The sequence below is a fragment of the Solenopsis invicta genome, chromosome 6 (assembly GCF_016802725.1).
Source record: "Solenopsis invicta isolate M01_SB chromosome 6, UNIL_Sinv_3.0, whole genome shotgun sequence".
NCBI classification, from domain to species: Eukaryota; Metazoa; Arthropoda; class Insecta; order Hymenoptera; family Formicidae; genus Solenopsis; species Solenopsis invicta.
This window is the reverse complement of record NC_052669.1, coordinates 3953148-3974561: the sequence shown is the minus strand read 5'-3', so window position 1 is coordinate 3974561 and position 21414 is coordinate 3953148. Positions and strand designations below refer to the sequence as shown.

The 21414-nt window shown below is 35.5% G+C and overlaps 1 protein-coding gene across 1 annotated transcript in view; it reads left to right on the top strand.

Moving 5' to 3' along the window:
• The window catches only part of LOC105193926 (protein amalgam), an 86079-nt gene that overhangs the window by 34708 nt on the left and 29957 nt on the right, over nt 1-21414 (top strand). Inside the window, exon 2 of the mRNA XM_026130644.2 lies at nt 1401-1498. Coding sequence (XP_025986429.1) covers nt 1401-1498 — 98 coding nt within the window. The remainder of the gene's footprint in view (nt 1-1400; nt 1499-21414) is intronic.

The window sequence follows — 21414 nt, the reverse complement described above, 5'->3', positions numbered from 1 at the left end:
ATATTTGGAAAGCGAACAATATTGTATTTCTATTAATGTTAAGCACTTCAATAAGTCTGCTAATTCAAATATTCGAGTATTTCAGATTTCAGTAACGGTACAATTATTTTAATATGGTATATTTCTGAACTTATTAAATATTTCTGAACTTATTAAATAGAACAGAGCAAAAAAAAAAAGAGTTTTAAATTTAGAAATGTGGTATTTATACAGCGCTAATATAACGTAACAAACGTTAAAGAAAAAAAGAGTAAGTTATCAGATTAACTTGAAAGCTGCTCTTTAGAAATATAAAAGTGTCTGTGTAAATAAAAAGAAGAGAAGATAGGATCACGAAAGAATTAAAACGATTGGATGTGCTGTGAACTATTAGTAATTCGTTTACCACGACTCTGCGGATTTCTGAAACTATTTTCGAAACTATTTCCGAAAATCTGATAGAATCAAGTATTTGGCTGGAAAATGAATATGCAAATGTCGCATGGGACAACATCGATTTTGTTAGGTGAGAGAAATACTTGAGTATACATTAAATTCCGGACTATAGCGGCGTGATGATGCACGTACCACGCTGTAAACTGTTGCTAACTTATTTCGTATCATCACGCGTAGTTTCGTAAGTATACTATCTCGTCTCGAAAATTTTCTTTGAAGTAGTAATTGGCTTGCTTATTAATGGCCTCTTAGAAGTTTCTAAGCTTGATGAGCGGGCCATATATAAAGCTGAGCTTAATGAAAGGAATTTTGTTATATATAGTACAAACAATCTTGTCACTTTTACAATAACGCTTACTTCATTATCGTAATAAATTTTCACCGCAAAGTATTTTGCGGGTTGATGTAAGGAAGTAAGTAAAAATCGTTGTGCTGCGCTTACGCTGTGTTAACGTAACCCAATTATGAGTTATTATTAGATATTATTATCACAATCACTTCCCGTCAGAATATACAAGGAGATGAATTCCTTCGCTTGCTTACACTTCGAATCTTGGAAAGTATAACACAGAAATGCTGTTTGAAACGAGATTGAGTCTTTCCCCGGCTGACTTCCAATAAGCGTTACTTGGTAAACGTCCAGTCGCGCTCGAAATTTTCTCATGGCGCAACGATGTGACGGTGCGCGATGATTTCGGACGACTTTTCTCTTTCGAAATCGGGAGCACACAAGAACATCGTAGAATTATAAAGTGCCAGGCTTAGTCCTCGCTTGACCCGCTTACGCTAACTCGCGCTATTCACTGCCGAGTTTCTCGAGTACTTTGCAAACTTCCGCGCTCACGTAGGTGGGCTATAAGTATAAGTACTAGTAAGTAAGTAAGAGTATGTATACCGCCTCGTTTATACGTAGAGCGTTCGCGCGATAGCGTGATACTTAAGTCGAGGACGTTCACGTGTTACAGATTTACCCAGGTTTGGCAAACCGTTGAACAACCTCACAGTCTCGGTGGGTCGCGAAGCTATTTTCACCTGCATCGTCGAGGATCTCGGACCATACAAGGTGAGATGCGACATCATAGCCCCGGCCATCCTATTTCCACGCGCGGTTGCAGCCATACATTGTGCCGTGCTGCCGTTGCAATTGCACGCCGCGTTGCGCGTGCTGATGTTTCCCCGTGTTATCGGGACTGGTTTTGATAACCGACACTAGTCTGTGCAAATTTCATTAGACACTCGCTACGAGACTATGAAGCAATATTTCCAATTGATTGAAACAATCCTTTTTTTTATTCATAGTCCAATAAAATCGATGAAATTTTCATTATAATTGGTCTTATAATAATTCTATCACGAACGTATCTTAATTTTTTTTTACTTTATTAATTTTATTAAAAAAAAAATAATTTATAAATTTTCTAATATACTTATGTAATTCGCGATTATAACGTAAGTTTAATATGAACGATTTTCATCTCCTTATTTGGTCGGATTCGTAAATACAAGATGAAAATTGGATAGCGAGAGTTTGCAGTAAGTTCACTATGCAAATACAGATCTTTATCTCTAAATTACGAAATCGGGACGGTAACTCTCATGCCAACACATAGATACGCCGTAATTTGCGATTTAGAAAATTGGTACTAAGATGCTTTGAGCGGCGAGGCGACGTCATTACTGAACTACGTCGGCAAAGTTCTACAGGGACGGGGAAGTTAACGAACAGGACAAATAAATTCAAAGCGAGGGATTGGAGCGCGAGGATCACAGTGCGTATCTGGGCAACTCCATTTAAGTAGAAATAAAATCCCGCGGGGTGTGAGTTCAGCAGTTTGTTAAGCTGCTCCCTCCCTCTTTCGCCCGCCGTCTTTCGGCCGATCGTTTCCCTGTTCGTCCCTCGTTTTCCACTTACTTCTCATCCTTCTCACGGCGAGCGTTTCTCGCGGAAATGCTCCCCTTTTCGATTCTCCTCTGCTCTTTCACCAGATCACGCTCGAACCGCGTATGGAGGAGTTATAGTTTTATAGATACCACCGACCTCGCGACCGTGGAAATGTTTTTCACGATAAAAATGCGCGAAATTGTTTTATGGCATCGCGGGAATACGTGTGTGCGCATGTATGTGTGTGTGTGTGTGTGTATGTATGTGGATGTGTACCTATACAGACGTCCGTTTGCGCACGTTCGAACGGAATCGATGCATTATCCTTACGCGGTTGGTCAACGGCACCTTTGCGGAAATGAAAACGGCGAGTCACGTTGGCCGCCGTGCCGCGATACTCGCGAAAAGCGTTTGGTGAAAATAATAAAAAGCGCGTGCCACACACTTTACTTCGTGCGGGACACAAAGGGGCGCGCTTTCGATAATCGATGCCGACGACGGTCGCCGCGGAATTAACGCTTTTTAACGTAACTCGTTTTAGCACATGGCAGTCGCATACGGCGCGGCTATAACCGATATCGCGTGATTGGCTCTTTGCGCCGGCGGTATCGCAAACCTTTCGCATCGCTAATAATAAGTTATTAATTTTCTCTGATGGGACATGCGATTAAGCGAAACGCGGACTCGCCGGCATTATCGTTTCGACAGAGAACGAAGAAAGAGGAAAACGAAAATATATCTTCAAGCAGTAACGACGCAAAGAGAGTGTACGTTAGTGCAACGACACCGCCGCGCTGACATCGAGTAGTTTATTTATATTTCAAGTTGTAGCATGAGTAATGGTAGATTTTATGTATAGTGCCTCCTGAGAAGGAATACACCTCAGATATATTCTCGGCTCCTTTGAAATAATAAAGCGTCTTATTACGTCTTATTACGACTCGCAAGGTGTTATGACTCCCGCCGTGCGTTATATAGTACTTGGAAGATGGCACCAATTCTGCTAATTAGCAACAAACATGCCACTTATACGTTATGTCTTACACCTCTTAGCTATTGTCGCGTTTTAACAATCATAACTTATGCACTACGTTTTCGTTATCAGCTAATAAATAAATAAATTAATAATTTAATTAATTAATTTAGAAATTAAAAATTAAAAAAAGTTTTATTTTTGAAATTTATTAAGGTAAACAGAAAAGATATAAATGATTGAATTATTTAGTAATTTGGCATTACATTATATTTGTTAATACATTTATCCTTAACCAGAGCTCCCAGAAAGTATTATTCTTTGCAATATTTTTATCTTATGTTGTTAAATGTTTTTTATCTGGATAAAAAATCGATAAATAAATTAAATGGTTAAACTAATTGTTAAAATATAAAAGATGTTTGATTATTAACGTAATGAAATATTTTTAGAGAACAATAAGGAGGTATAAGTATTTTTATTAAAAATTGTATTAAAACCTCTATTAGGTTGTGCTATTTTGCATAAACATATAAAATATAAAGTAAAAGTTTAATCTTGATACAAACGTGTTATGTAAATATAAATATGTTACCTAAATTCTAAATAATTATTTTAAAAAATTTTTATTTGAACTTGATGTTCTAGATTTAATTATATACAGCTCCTCAGTGATGCATTATATTAAATTTTGCTATAACTTACTATACAGTGGATTATTCAGTACTCTAATTTTTTTATTCTTTGTTTAAACACTATTAATTTACATAAAGATTTAGAAATAAATTTAAAGTTTTCAGTTAATTAATACTTTAAGTAAAAAATTAAATAAATATTGTCTATCAGAAATTCAATCAAGTTTAAAAATGTTGTAAAATCAATTTTAATATATAATATCCGATTTAATTTTTTTAATATAATGTTACATAAATTATACATACATAAATTAATTAATTATTTAATTAATTAATTTTTTAGCTAATAACATTTATTAAAGAAGTAATTCTGCATTTATCTATGTACTCTTTACGTATATATTTTATAATTTTTAAAAATTAAAGATAAGAGCCCTAGTTGCTTTATTAATCAATGTACTAAAAAATTAACGAGATAAATTTAATTATTATTTTTCCTGCAAAAAGATATACATTTTTGCCAAAATCTTATCGTAGAATAGAGCTCGTCCAACGTACTTGCAGCTATAACATTTTCATTTCTGCCGCGCCTTATGAAGTGCGGAAATAAGCGTGCTTCAGGAATAAAACGATTTATGTATTATCCTGACTTTCCAGCAAATTTTAAAATTTCATTAAAGGGCCGAAATTGCTTCCTGTGGAAGTGGGAACAGTGTAAGGAAAGGAGGCACCCTAGCAAAGTATTTTTACGGTCCTAAACCTAATTGAAGCTTGGTCCTCGAAACTCGTTGGGTTTCGTGGGAGATTAGCACTCGGAAATTTTTCTTCCTTTAAATAATCATGATTTCTCTATTATGTCAACATTACGTTTTTATTCCGTTATTCTGTATATATTAACGGGATTCTACATACATAACATAATAATTGTATATCTATAATATATACGAAATGGCATTTGAACAAAACGTTATATCTAAAATATGAAAATTACGAACTCGTTGAATCCTGAACAGACATTTTGAACATTTTCGTTTTCTGTAATAACATTAAAATATAATTGAAAGTTATATGCTCCATTAATGTTAATTAATTAAAAAAAAAACATTAAAATATTGTGCCACGATAAACAGTATCCGCAAAGTTTATGTAATTATTTCGTTGCATAACTTTTACCACAAACGCCATGTTTGTGTCTATTGGCAAAACGTCCATATGTTATATTGTGAGTGTTTGCAACTGCCCCATCAGATTACGAGTTTGATCTCGCAAGAGCCAACCGAGGCTGCCAAATGGGTATACAACGTCATCTATTTCTACGCTGCGAACAAATCTCATTTTCCACGCAGAATTTTATTTCCTTCGAAATTGGATGTCGGAAATAAGCATAATTTTCCATTATGCTTATTTCTTACCTATACGTATATTCGAATTAGTTACAATTTCGTGTAATAACGTAAATGCACGAATCACGTAGAATGAATAAAAATATTGTATAATACGATTGAAATTTTAAACTTTGATAAACAAAATTTGTAAAATACATCAAGATTATCGATCCAAATCTGGAGCTAAACCTCGGCCCGCGAGTAGGTATTTCGGTCAGCATTTTTTTTTTGTTCTCTTTGTCGAGCCGCGTAACAAATAATCCGGGCGCACCTTAATGTTTCCAGTTTCCGTTTTTCATTGCGGTAAGATGTCAAACTTAGCGCGACCCTATACGGGTTGTTTCGCGCCGAGTAATGCGACGCTTACGACTAATATTCTCTCGAGGGAGCAAACTCTCGAAATCATTACGGCCTGTTGCAAACGTATTGTGTGTACTTCCTCGCTGTAGCATTCGGCAAATTGCGCATCCATGTGAGAGGCACGGTAACGCGGAATATTCCACAATCCCTTGACGATCCTTGATTACTCCGTGGTCCTTACTGACACGACGCGCGATTTCCCTCACATATCTGACGTCGGCTCTAATGTGACGGACTTTGGATCAAGGTGCTTAACATTCGGAGAATGCTGGCGTATCTAACGTCTCTCTCGCGGTCAATAGTCTGAGCAAGAAAGCCGACGCTGACGCGTAAGCACGAGAGAGAAGCCGCGTTCAATGTTCGCCTCTGTGATTGTTCGTGCAAACAAACCGCAGTATTAATTATTCGCGATACCGGCGGTTGCATTGAACGGAGCGGCAGTCGGCCGGATATCCCAGGAAGAAGCCGATGTTATAGGAGTTACGATCTTGTCGACGATAATTCCTGAATCCCGAGGGAGAGGCTACGGCGGCGCTGCGGACCGGCTGAGATTTCCTCTCGAGAGTATAACGATGCGTCAGTGGCCAAAGGTCGCCGCTTCTATTTCGCCGCGGCCATTCTCCTTCGCCTTTTGCCAGCTCTGTTTTCTCTGGCACACAATCTGGCGTACAACCGCGAACCCTCACCATTTCCGCTAGTTACTCACACGGCGCGCCTGCACTTTCGCTGCACTCGTACAGTCATTGTCGCTTTTCTTGCGACAAATTCTTGATACAAAACCGATTAAGCGAATTTGCATTAAACTTGCCTGCGCGCGAGCTACGGAGTCTTGTATGCAAAATAGTTTGATGCGTGATTGTCCGATGATGAGTTAATCCTGCGGGAGTGGAAAGCGAGATTGACCAATACGGAATTCCACAGGGTTACGATTAAACCTCTCTCTTACCTGCTATCTTACCTCGTTTCTCAAGCGCACCGCACCGCTCAACCATTCCGCACTCCCTCGGTTTGATGTTCCTGTGTTGCGCGATGGAGGAGGACTACCGATATTAATATCGCTACAGCACTAATCGTTCGAGCCAAATACGTGGAATTCGCCTAGCGAGATCTTGAGATGCCCTTTGCGTTACATTCGCGTTGTCTGTTACGCCATCGATCGAGGAAACCATTATATTTCGAGTGGATTATAAGTGGGCGAGATCGGAAACGCGTTTCCTTCCGTTTACCGGTCTGAGATGCAAATTTGAATTACCCTTCGATTCAGGTGCATCGTTGATGTGCCGCACTATCGCGCGGTGCTGAGGATACTAGCTACGAGAGTACCTTTTTATGCGATAAAGTGCAATAAAGTCGATGCGCCCTTAATACGCACCTAATCGAGCATACTGAAATATGCGTAATACTCATTAGCATAACATGCATCAGATCGGATGTTAACGATACGAAATTTACGCTCTTTTTATTTGCAGTAGGTACTGGCAACAAAAAAAGGACGAGCGAATTTCCGAATACATTAAACCCATTCTGTAGATCTTTTAACAGTATAATGATAGATCTCTTAAATGATTCAATGGCAAATAAATTTTAATACGTACACAATGTGAAACATTTGCTATGCATTTCGTAGAACTAGATTAAAAAGTACCAACAAAGTAATTCCATTACTTGTCGTGATATCTTTGGAAAAATGTCGCAGATTACTGTCATAGATTATGAGGAGGAAACGTATATGGCTAATATTCTGTAGAATGCATTTTGAAAGTCTCACTTATCTCCGCAATACTCGTGCACGAAATCGAAAAAGACGGCGGCACTTTCTTCTTGGCTCTCGCCAACAGATGATGGCACTTGTAAAGTTCAAATCTCGTGTATAGCTGCTCGAGGAAGATCGTACTTTTATACGATCGGTCATCTGAAGTAACTGTTTCAAGTATTGCACGATATAGCTGTGATATAATATAGGTTTTGTTTCGTCTGTTGAAAGGAAAATGTCTTTCTTCACGCAATTACATCTTGTGTAATAACGTCTACACATTCCTAAAATTTTCAATATATATTAAAAAAAGTAAATTACAGTGCATTGCAATTAAATAATGTAATATAAGACATATTAAACGACGAAATTTATTCTCTTTGGAGTATACTAATCCAGGAAGAGGATTTGGTTTATAATAATTTCTATCATAATTATCTATCCATCCTTTTAAAACTGTTGTACATACGTCTATTTAATATATATACATTTTTACACTAACACATTTATCTTTATACATACATTTATCCATTCTTTTTCCAATTTCTTTACCTCTATCTTGTTATTCAAATTAACAGCCCTATTCCATCGTTATCTCTTCATATTGCACTTACAAAATATCTATTCTTTCTTATTATCATACACTCTTTTTTATCTTATTTCTACTTAAACACTTTACTTTTTAGTTATTGTACCTTTCTAAATACTTTCCTCCCTCTCTTTTACCCTTTCTCTTTCCTTTTTTTTAATCTTCTTTTTTTCTCTCTTTCTCTTTTTCCATAGTTTTTCCTTAATATCTTTTCTTTAGAATCCTGTCTAAATCCTCCCATATACTATTTATAATTCTTTCTTTCCTACTTCTATAAACCAATCTTTTGTTTTCTGATATTCTCTCACATAGTGTTCTATACAATCTTTATCTTTCTTATAGATATTAACGATATATAATAATACAACAACAACAAATAAATAAATATTAAACAATTCTTTTATATTTTAAATATCATAAACGCCTTTTTAATTCTTGTATTTTTTCACCAATTTATAGTATTGGTTGGACATTTTTATGTTGTATTTGTTTTCTTTCTTTAGAAATCGTCATCGATTTTTCAGAATTTGTCATGCTGCCGTCATCTTGTTTTAGTCTGTCTGTATTTGTAGGCCTTTTCTCCTTTAAAAACAACTTCTTATTGCTTTACAAATTTCGATGTGGATGATACATTAAGAATAATAATATATTTACGTATCGCAAAGAAATGAAAAGGATTGGCAGTTAATTTATAAAAATAACTTGTTATCTCTACTATTACTCAAAAATTTATGAATCATTATTTTTGGTTTTTTTTTTTGACGTTAATAGGACACTCTATATGAATTTCTATAGTAAATAGAAGTTAAATTTTGTCTTGTGGAAAAAAGATAAAATTCAATATTTAATATGTACTAAATTTTTATGTATTATCATTATGTATTAAACACGTAATCTTAACTTCACGATGTATCAGTGACAAAATTTAAATAAACTTTGTCATATCAATTTCAGATAAAGATTTATATAGTCATAAGATAACATAAAAATTATGGTGGTTTCTGATACTTTGTTGTATTTTATAAACATAACCAAATTGGATTTAAAAATGATTACTTTATATTATAAACTAAATATAATATGTGGTAAATGCTTCGATCTTTAATCAGATCATTTCTAATGCGTTTGATAAAACGTTGGGCTTATTGATAAACAAAATATGTTGATTTAATTGAAGGTCAAAACACATTTGCATTATATAAATATATTCAATTTATATATTATATAAAATAATTATTAAAAGAACGGAGTCAACTTTCAGGTCTCGATTTATGCGATGCTAAAAATCGTACATAATAACAATAAAAGTAACTGCGGTACCATTAACGTTACGAATAAGAAATTGTAACGTCGATATCCATTCTATAAATCCGTTCTATATATTCATCCTAATAAAAAGAAGTAATTGTAACGGTAACGCGTCGCTTTCCAACTCTGGAAATAAGAAATTCTCTAATTCTCCAAATACATAACGTTGATTTTTTAATGCAAAAAAAGAGAACACGCGCGAAAAATATCTGTCGAAAAAAGACAATTTATTAATAATATCAAACAAAAATATACTTGACGCGCTCGCACGAAATAGGTTTTCAGGTCTCCCGATCCGTTTTTAGGTCTCGGTAACTTTTTTGGTACCTACTGAGAGCTTCGGATTACATCGAGAGAGATTTCTGATACTCGAGTCAAACGAAGCGGACACTAGCGAATCCCCCGCTAATGGACTCGTGCATCGTTGAACGTGCTCAATAAGATTGTCCGCACTTGATGCAACCGTACTTATTACGACGGAATGATATTATCGATGAGAAATATTTGAAGAAACTCGCTCTATCAATGCGCCTTCTTTTTCCCCATTCCCGCTTCTCCTGCCCGGTTACCATTTCCCGCGAGTGCATGTGATAGGATGCGCTCCTCAATTTCATTCGGTATTGCTGGGCTCTCTCACGTGCATTACGATGCAGTAGTCGCTGCAACAGCAGCAACGGCAACTGCAGCTTGTAATCTAGAAGCGGAGAACCGTGAGAATCGAAGGGTGAAGATGAAGCGCGGAAGTAGTCAAGGAAAGTGGGGTAACGTTTTCTCGACGCATATCTATATACACAGTTTCTGCACACGCGCTTGCACACGTGCAAAGCAGTCGCTGCTTGTACGAAAGCAGCTGGCTCCGGAAGGAAGCTTACCCCATTTCCGACCTTTCATCCCGCTTACTGTTTTTCCCCTCTGCCTCTCTCTTTCTCTCTCACGTGGCGAATCTCCGTGCCGCTCTTGTCTCCGAATACGATCCGATTTGAAGCGGCTACGCTGTCGTAAAACCACGTGCATGCGGCCATCGCGCGGAGTTAATTGAACTTTATCACGTCAAACGATTCGGCTCGGCGAAATTACTTCACAGTTGTTTAGTTTCGCATCGCGTGGATGGATGGCGGAATCGATTGAGTGTGGTCTACTATCAATAGCGTTATATTCATCCGCGGCGGATGCAGCTTTCCTGCCATTTTATTGCGCGACCGGTGAGAGTTTTTTTAAAGATCGTAAAAAAAAAACTCGGTCCCGTCCAGCATTGGTTTAATAAAGGTAGAAAAAATACCGCGATAATCTTTTATTACTTTGTTGTTTAGAGTTGTTGCGCAAATCCGTCAATCAAATTCAAATTATCAAGATATTGAATTATTATTGTCAGCAACAGTAAGAAAATCACAATATAATGTACATATGTGTTTGAAAATGATAAATATGAAAGAAGCAACATCTATCTTTTTCTTTAAAATCGATAATTCTAGATTCTCGTGTAAAAGCGCATTGTAATGCTTCTGAAAGAAATTATAAACATATTTTTCTTGTTATCACAAGATTACACGTAGCTATTCTGAGCACAATAGGTTTATTTCTGTACTATTTGCACGATGACATTACACATTTCCAAAGTGGTTAGTAATGTGCCGACCTGTTTTTAATTTCGATTTTTGAAAATAACTATCAATAGATACACAGAATTTAAAAATAGCACAAATTAAGTAACTTGTTTTTTTACACGTTGAAATAACACTCAAAACTGTCTCAGACAATTTCTGTTTCAGAATTTGTCTCAAAATATCTACTTTGAAATTTTATTACTTATTCTAACAAGCTACTTGCGTATTAACTAATATTCTTATATAATAGTATTGAAAATAGCATTGAAAAATATATCAAATATGAAATTAGTATTAAATTAGTATATCATTGATTATTAACTACAAATAAAATTGCCTAGCTGTCGGGGCCATCAATTCAACATTAGCAATGATATATTATGATGATTGCTTTCTCTTGAAATATTTATTCGAAAGATATCGTAATACTACACAAGAGCAATCAAAAAGTATATATTTGTGAGCCTGAATAATAATTTGCTCTACATCATTTTAAAATATTTTCAAAAATTTGCTATAGCTTCATTCAAAATAAAATAATTCGACACTGGTATTGAAATACGTTTTTAGTACATTGCATGACAAAAAGATGTTGCGTTACAAAAAATAAACTGATTAACAACGTAACATAATAAATCTTACACATGTATTATCGGCAAGTAATTCAGTATCATAAATTTTATATACTGTCATGTACCAGTAGGCGAATTAGCTAGACAGTTGGTATTATTACAACTTCGCCGGAAATTATTTTGCCAAGGCTAAAAAGATTGAGGAAGATTCGCGTGAGGAATAAATCTCTAGACAGGGTGCGTGCGTGCAACGTTTCTCTGGTCGAGCTACGCAGCAGGAGTAATGAGCGATCAAGAAAGTGCAAGATAAATGTCTATGAAGAATATTGGGCAACGGATACGTAGTTGGTAGGATAAAAAATGATCGTCTGGTCATTATTACTTCACGTTATGATGAAAAAATAACGAAAAAAGATGTAGGTGTAGATCGTGAGCTTCATATCTTATGCTTACATGCACGTAATGAAGAGAGTTAAGGGTCGAATGAGAATCGGAATAACGTAGCTAGCTGGCCGTAACAAAATTGTAGTCGAAATAAGTGTAAATGAGATAGAGGCATAAATCTCAGTTAACGTAATGAATTTACCGGAAAGAACAAGCATTTAGAACATATTCAGGAAGACGGAGGTTCATTAGCTAGCTATTTAAATTTTGCCTGTGTATAAGTAAGAAAATTCAGTAGAGAGAATAAATTACTCTGTCAGATTGGTTCATTCTATACGTCATAATCGCTTGATTAATGATTCCGCCATTAACTATACCGCGTCGCATACGTATAAAATATGGTTATCGGTCGGTGAAATAAACGGCATAGCCTTGAGCAAATTGTAACATCATCCGCAGGTCACCGCGTCGAGCTTCCACATTAAGAAACTTCGCAATTTTTCTGACATTCCCAAATGAATGCATTCTCCGACTTCGTCATAAGGAGGATTAACGATACCGTTTGGAATTGCAGCTCGCATTAATTTATCGTCACTCTGAGGGCCATAGATACGTTAGAAAAATCGATAAGACGCGGAATTATGGCAAATTAGACTATCTGTTGAAACATTTGCTAAAGTACTTTGTCAGTTATCATTTTTTTAAAATGCTTCCAAGAAAGTTCAAACTTATTATAAGTCCAACTTATTATTTAAATTTGCGTTTTGCTATTAAATATTATTTTAAAAATTTGAGGAAACACGGAGAGAAATATATTTCTTACAAATATATATTTTTTTAATTAAAAATATCTTAGAAAATTATGTTAATTGATACAATCTACTTACATAAAGTATTATTATTTTATTACAATTAGTTTTATATTGCAATTAAAAAATTTTAACAAAATAAAAAGTTTTAAAATTGCTAATGTTAATTGAGATAATTGAGTAAAAAGAGAAAGGGGATGAAAAGATGATATTTATGAGTTTACATTTTAAAGCGTTTTACTGTGGGTTTTAATGCTTTACGTGTGTTATTCATTCTTTTTGCTGCAGCATGATATGGGTCTCGGTTCTTTCTTTTGTTATATCAAACAGCCTCTAAAATAGCCTATAAAAAATTGGATGATAGTTCTTTCCATTTGTTTCATCATAATAATTCACATGTAAATGCCCGATCCACCGGTTGCCTTATCCAACGAGGGCAAATATCTGAAACTCTTCCGCCGTTTATTTTCTGTCTCCTCTTGGATGCAAGGTGCATCATGCCGGCGGCATACCTCCGCAAAACGTATGCAACCGCGCCTGAAAATAAACCCAAGCTGAAGCGTAGTGAGCTCGAAAAATGCGAAACGACATTGGCTGGGATGGCGCGGTAGGGACTTTGAGACGAAGGTATGACATTTTCGTAAGCTTCTCGTCGCACGGCGCGTCGGAGTCGCGGGTGACATTTTGTGGGTGAAATGGCAAGACAACGAGCCGGCGAGTAAAGTAAAATGTCATTGTCGCGACTTGTCACACGCTCATTGGGAGTTCCCGCGGCGAAGGGAGTGAATGAGGGTGAAACGAAAGTTCGCTGGGAACGCAAAACATAAAGAATGCAACTGAAACATTAAGCAGTTTCGATAATTACCGAGGGACGATCTAATGAAATATTGAACATTACTATTAGCGGCAGTTTTGGAAATTACGACCAGGATTCGAATTTCAAATGGAAAATGTAATAGAGATAATTACGTGACGGTGGTATAATCGGTACGATTTGCCACTAGATATGATTTAATGCAATTTACTTTGACATCACACTTGAGACGCAAAGACTAAAGAATCTTAATAAAATCAGTTCTAGAAATAAAAGGATCTATTATATATACACAGGTCCATGCATTATTGCTGAGTCAGTTTTGCATTATTAATCAAACTCAGAGTCATACAAATGTAAATCACGTGTTACAAGAATTTTTGTTATGTCATCTCGATCATCAACACAAGCTTAGATCGAATTTATGTTTAACAAAATTTTATAAATACAATAAATTTTTATTTTACTTTTTGCATTTTTTTTCTCTTTACCTTATTTTAACATTTAAAAGAAAATTAAAATATTCTTTTTCAATTTTGCAAACGTTAAACGAATAAAATTGACATTTAAAAATTCTTTGAAAATACACTATTGATAGTGTTAATCGACAATTACAATGGATAATTGTAATAACAAACAAAGAAAAAATATAAATAATAATGGAATATAAACCCTCTACCAATTAAAAATCGTTTGTCCGAATTAATTTTGTAGATCGCCGAAATACGCGCAAAAGAACGTAACACACAGTTCTAATGTAGAAAAACTTGATTATATTCCCTGAAATTAAACCTTGTTTTAATGAATATGAAATAAGTCAACGGCGGCACTAGCTATTAACCACGCTAGCAGTAATTGCCGTCTCCTTGTGAAATTTCGCGCGTCAGCGTCGTGTTCCAACTCGTCTACGGGAGAGACAAATTAAGAGAGAACCAAATGGTCCACCAGCGGTGCCGGTTTTTATTTCTTCTCATACATCATTAAACTAGAATGGCCAAAGGAACGCCGTGTACGGCATGCATTCATTTCAAAGAAAACATACTGATTTACATATGCGTATATTTCATTAGCTTTTCGTGGCCTCTATGAAATGAAATTTGCATGACATCTAATTCGTAATTTATAAAAATTAAATTTTATTATTTAACTTAATTCCTGCTATTTATAAAAATTATAGTTATTTTCAATAATATAAAAAAAGAATTCTTCTAAAAATGGCATTAACGCAAATGAAGATACGGGGATTTTAAATGAAATATAAAGTATCCCAGACATCGCGTGATATTTATTATGGCACATAATATCGTGAAGATTTATGCAAAATCAATGTGAAAAATGAATATCATATTCAGAAACAACTTTATTACTGTACAGTGTGCCATACCTGAGTGCGCGAATTTTGGACAGTTTAATTTGCCAACTTTAAACCTTTCTTATTTAAAAACTACTGCAGCTTTGACATTTTGATATTAGGATTTTTGTCTTAGGAGTTTTGTTTGTTGAAAATGGTTTTCGGTTTTGTCATTAATAGGTGTCACGCAAAGTCTGGGATACCCTGTACATTTTGATCTGCTCGAAAGAGTTTCTAGTAATTAATTTATAACATATTGACAAACGTGACAAAAATAAACCAAATGATTCTTTCGCTGACCTACAAATGTGTTGCTGTTTTTAACTTATGTTTATTTCGTTGCAAACTACTGAAAACGACACAATAATGTAATAAAGTTTCAATATCAGAATTATCAATAAACATCTTTTTTTGCAATTGTAATGCGCTATTGAAGAAGACCGGGTCAGTTGAAACTAGTTTCGCGATCGTTATGTGAATAAATGTTACATGTAAGGTGATAAATTATTTATATTCTTATTGCGCTCGTCTTTAGCCTATTTAAATAATTTTAATTTTTTGTTGTAAAAAAATGGTTTCTTTTAAAGTTTCTAATTTTATTAAATAGAGCATTTTCAATAATATATTTATTATTAAATAAACATCTCTTTAGACAGAAATTTACACGCGGTAGATAGATTACTCCTCGTAAGGCAATATAATCTTGTTAATATTTGCTCGTGTTAAGTTGTATCTTTTTTTAAGATGATTTCATATATGTGGCCATATTCTACATTAACTTTTTTCATGTTACTCTAAAACAATAATTTTTAATAAATAAAACAACTGTAATGTACTCATCAAAGTAGACCAAATTAAAATTTACAAAGATGTAGTCAATATATTGCATTCCACTGTGAATATTGTATTATCGAAAAAAATGTCTCGCCTGCGCTGTCTCACTTAACTGGAATATTACTCGCGGAGTTTTTATTTCGACCGCAAAACCCGATCTGGTTCATAATTCTGAGTACAGACGCCGCACTACAAAGGCGCAAAAAAAGTGTCAGTTACAACGAAATTCCATTAGCGTCAGTTTTCACCGCTTTTAAGTATTTCCTTTGAATTTCTCTTGTGCTAAACCGCTCGACTGCAGTGCTTGCGCGGCGAGTTTACGTTCAAAGCAAAACGGAATAAGAGCGGATATATTTTTATGTCTACCCGACTTTCCACTACACGGTGCAGCCTCCCGCACGCGCACACGATTACAAATTATTAAACGCTTAACGTTTCACTATAGAGTTAGGGTCCAAAAGAATGCTTGCGCGGACTTGGACGTTAATGCTTCCTTCTGACAAAGACAGACCACGCGACGTGAGGTACCGACGAAGGAATCAACTGGCCACTTTTTCGGTAGTACGTCATGCGGCTTCCCTTTTCTGGTCAAAAGAGAAAATTAATGTGGACATCATGGAAAGATATGTGGACGAATTTCTTGAATTTCTCATACGATCCTTGAAATAACTGTCGTTTCACGAGAAACTATATTATTTTATCAAATTGTAAAATGTACGAAGCAGCAAAGTAAAAGTTTTGTAAAAATTGAATTCATCTTGCCTCATATCAATAGTAACATGATTTCATACAAATATAAAGTCAAAGGAAAAAAAAAGTAAAACAAAAAGTAAAATCAGATTCTATCGTTGTAAAGGAAAAAAAATTTCCGTTAATAAAAATATGTTTTCCAATAACGTAATTATGTCAATATTTTATTTTCCCATATTCAATATTGCTTTTTACATATTTAATTCTATTAACTCGTACACACGCATGTACACACACGTCGATGCCATGTTGCAAGATAAGCAACGTTGTGTCTGACCCAGACCAAAACTGCGATGTTCTCCACTGCGTCAACGTCGAAGCTGAAATTGGAAAGCGTTTTACGACGATGGGGTCGGCAACATTGGTATGCGGCAAATATCCGGATTGACCGCACAGTCTTCGGCGTATCAAAGCAATTGACGTTACACGAGCCGTTGCGCCGCGTGAATTACTAAGCGGGATCTCACTAAGGATCGTGCCGCGAGGTTGAATCTCGGTTAGGAATAAGGCAATGGACTGGAACGGGAGAGAGAAAGAAAGGGAGCAAAAGGGAGAAAGAAGGAGAAAGAAAGAGAGAGAAAGGAGAGTTATAAAGCAACCAAGGAGGAGGGAAGGAAGAGCGGAAGAGAGAGAGAGAAGGAGACAGAGGACGGAGCGCGGAGAACGCCTTGACGTTCGACGATTCAATCAACGCAGCACATTGTCGACGCCGGGGGTTGGAGGACGTCACCCGTCGGCGGATATTCTTGGGGGTCGAGATATGAAAAATGATGTCTGACGGGATAGGGGGTGGGCAAAGGTGAAGAAGACGGGGAAAAATACGCGTTCTACGACGCTTTCTGCCGAGAGATGTTTGACAGATATCTCGGCGCACGGCCCGCGAGCGTGTTGTTGCGGCGCCCTGGGTTCGTGTAAAGGGCGCATAAGCAGCGAGTGTGTATTATCTCGATACACCAGCTGGCGAAACAACCGAACGTTGCACGATGAGATTGGCCCGGTTTTATTTCGGCCAATCTTTTTTTTTTTTTTGATTTGCCAGCAAGAAAGAAAGTTTTCTTCGCGTAGCGACCTTCTCCGTGAAAACTCTTCGCCTCGCCTCGGATCGCGTAACGGTGAGTCAAGTCGATAGATGATACACCAAATATTAGATAAGTTCGGTTCAAGTACTTCTAGAAAGTTATGTTACTCGTAGCATTCTATGAGATGTATCTACTACACATAATTACTTTCACTTTAACATTACGTCTTCTTTTCGAGTACCTTCGAAAAACATTGTTTCTTTTTATTTGGAAAATATATGATTTACATGGGGCACTAGAATTTCTCGCAATTTTACATCGCCGATCGAAACTATATAGCCACTCGTATTTTTCTAGTGAAAGGAAAACCTCGCAATCCGCGCGACATGGATAACATGTGTGCACAGTTTCTTTATGTACCGAATTGTTTTTTGTCGATTGTAGCAGACCAGCAAGCTTTTAATCGATAAATACAATCAGGTCGTTTTTTTTAATACAAAAACTAAAGAACGGAAAACTGACAGCTTTAGATATAGCTTGTCCAATGATATATCCACCACAAAACGACATTCTTAATTGTTTCCGTTTTGATAGGCTATTATTTAATTACTCGCGCGCGTTATGGCACGTGATCATTTCTTTTTTATAAAAAAACGCAATCGGGTAGACACGTATAAAATGCGCTGTCAACGTCGCTTTGCGCGATAACTTATAACTTATCAGCTTCGGAAGTAACAAGAATACGCCGTAGGCTATTACTGACCTACTTGAGTGAACGGCCAACAATATCGGAAGTACGTTTATTTTCGAAGCTGATAAGCTTCGATCGCTTTAGCGCAAAGTAATGCAATCTTCGATGAAAGGACTGTTTGTTTTGAATAATGAAGCAGTTTAGAATTTAGTACAAAACTACAAATTTGTTGTAAACAAGCAGAGGCTTTCGACCTATAGTAAGGTAACTTAAGTACTCAACTTATGATGAATACTTGGTTCAAGGTATCAAGCGCTTTCAATGGATTGCGGCAAGTTAAACTAAATAGCGTTTCACAAAGCGAAATGTACATAAAATTCATTTTAAATATAACAAATTCTCAATATACTTCATTGGTACTAATATTTATTAATATATATCTTTTCACTTTGAAATTTACCGGACAAAATTCAGTTTTTTCACAGAAAAATAAATAAAACTGTCAAAGCTCGTGAAATAAAATCGTCGATGTTTTCTTCATTTTTATAAATATTAAATGCCTAGAGATTCTTCTCTATTGTTTTGTTGTTGACGTTTGTAATAATTAATCGAAGCGTAATCAGATCTATTAAAACAAAGATTACGTTATGCTTTTTACATATAGTTTAACAAAAAAATTTTTTTCATGAATGAGACTAGTTACTTTCTACAGCTTTTTGATGCTGAATGCGAATCCGGTATTTTTTTGTGTATCTTTTGTGTTGAACTGTATAATTTGTTATAATTCCAAAAATATGGCAATCGCCGATTTTTTTGGTTTTGCTTTAATCTAAGAAGGCGTTCAACGAGTATGTGTGCCATTTATTACAACGATTGTTTTCGTAATCAGCATGGCCGTTGACAGGAGGTGCGCTTTACACGTAAGTGGGAGGCACTTCTTATTACATATAACTAGGTTAATGGTAATGCGCTAGACAAATAAGTCGTAGAACGCGAGCTTTAGGAATTACGTATCTGTCCGTCCACGGGAACACAAACGACCAGGGATAGCGTTATCTGTATTTGACATTCGTTACGATGATTGCCTTTGTAATTAGCGCGTCCGTGGTTGACGAGCGATTACAATTAACAGGGCATTCCTTGTTTAGGCAAAACCGGTTCAATCGGCTCTTGTTGGGCTCATTAATGTGATCGTGTGTTTTGTCGGTGGCTGATGCGTTTGATGGTAGTCGTAAAACGTCGAACTAAAGAGAGTATGATAGAGATAAAGGGCTACAGAGATGAGGAAAGACAGAAAGAGAGAGGCGTATACAGAGTGAAAAGCATTCCCAGAGGAAAGTGTGCGGGGGTAAGCCGCGGTGAACAATAATTATGCCGATTGTACAACTAGGGGCTAATTATCCGTCTGTACAACTTGCATCGAATTCACCGACTATTTCGTCCTCTGTCCACGACAAACTTTGATGCTGCGGACAGATGCTTATCTTTGCGCCCTCTGATAACGCGATGGTACTAACTTGTAACTCGATCCGGATTAGGTAACCTTTCTATCGCATGAACAGTTCGGCAACAGGTTTGTTTAACAATCACGTATATAATACATTTTACAAAGGTAAAATAATATCGTGGTATTTTCATGGCGAGTTACGTTCAAATTATTAAAATTGTTACATCTGGTTTGGTTTATTACATTTGTTTTTCACCGCATATATCGTAAACATCGTTTCTGAAATAAATACAATTTAATAAATGACATTTCGATTAAATTGAATTAACACAAAAGTTTTCCGTCAGCAATATTTATTATACGATAGAACTAAATTTTTCTATAATCACTTATAAAAAAATTTCCTTTATTGGCAAATCGTATAATTTTTAGTTTCATAAATAATAGCTTTCAAATCAAATTGGCAAAAATCTGCATAAATTTAAATGGAAAATTGTGTCTTTTCCATTGTTAAATTACATCGTTAAAATTTTATTTATCAAGATTTATTTTTATTTGCTCATGATTTCTAGACTATAACAGATGCAATTTGAAAACAATTGCAATCATTATGCATATTTTAGTAATTTTTCATTTAAAATATTAATTATATATTTTAGGACAATCCACGTACAGTACATAATTTTAAATGTAGTTAAGTACCAATATTCAAGCGAGATATTCACAGAAAAATAAATTTTTAATTGTAACAAGGCAAAACAAAATTAAACGCTAATTGAATTTGCCTTTCCTGTGAATACGATAATTATTAGCTTGGAAATATTATCGCCACCCTTTTTAACAGAACAATGCTTATTCAATATAATAAAACATACGTACTGAATACAACATGAATAAGAACGTTTTAGTGAAATTTAAAAAATATGGAAGCAATTCTGAAATTATCTGAAATTTACTAAACAACTAACAATTAGAAATCGAGTATACAAATACATCAATCAGAACATGATGTTACTGAAAAAAACAAAAAAAAAACGCATAAATTTATTCCTAAACATAGTGATAGGCAGCAAGGAATAATTTTATTTTGCTGAAAATAGGCGAAAGAGAAAATGATACCATCGTTAAACTATGCACGTAGTGTACGCGCTTTAATATGTACATTCTCTTCATTACATGCATCACTTTTTTTTAATTTTCAACACGATCGTACGCACACAGCGATCGAAGAGTGAATGACGTGCGTTAGACGTTTCAACCGCGACCGCTATGCAAGCGTGATTATTACCATATCATGGCCGTTCAACGGTAACCGCTGCCACGCTTAGAATTTTCCAATATTTACACCAGAATATTCAACGTTTTCCAGCACGATGCTAGAAAACTTGAATAACCAATACTTGTTTTGTTGCTGGGATACGTTTAATATATCTGGCTTTAATAAACGCAAGCACGCCCAGATCCTCACGCAAGTTGACCGATTTTCGTTTAATAATGTTCTGTTTTGCGAATTACCTGCATGACATATATTGTCGTGTGTCGTGATATCATAAATGGTAAATCTCTTTTTTTTTCTCTCTCTTTCTCTCTTTCTCTTGCTCACGCAATGTATATCCCTTGCGAGATAAAAGCAATTGAAAATTTTCGTCTCATTAGTTTCACATGTTACCACATTGAAAAGAAAACAAAATGCTTTAATTGCATCAACTGTAAATGATTGAAATTTGTTTTCGGCAGCGCACAAATAACATTCAAATGTAAAAATTTAATTTCAAAATACGTTGATTATAAAATTTAAATTTATTTGCAAAATTATGTA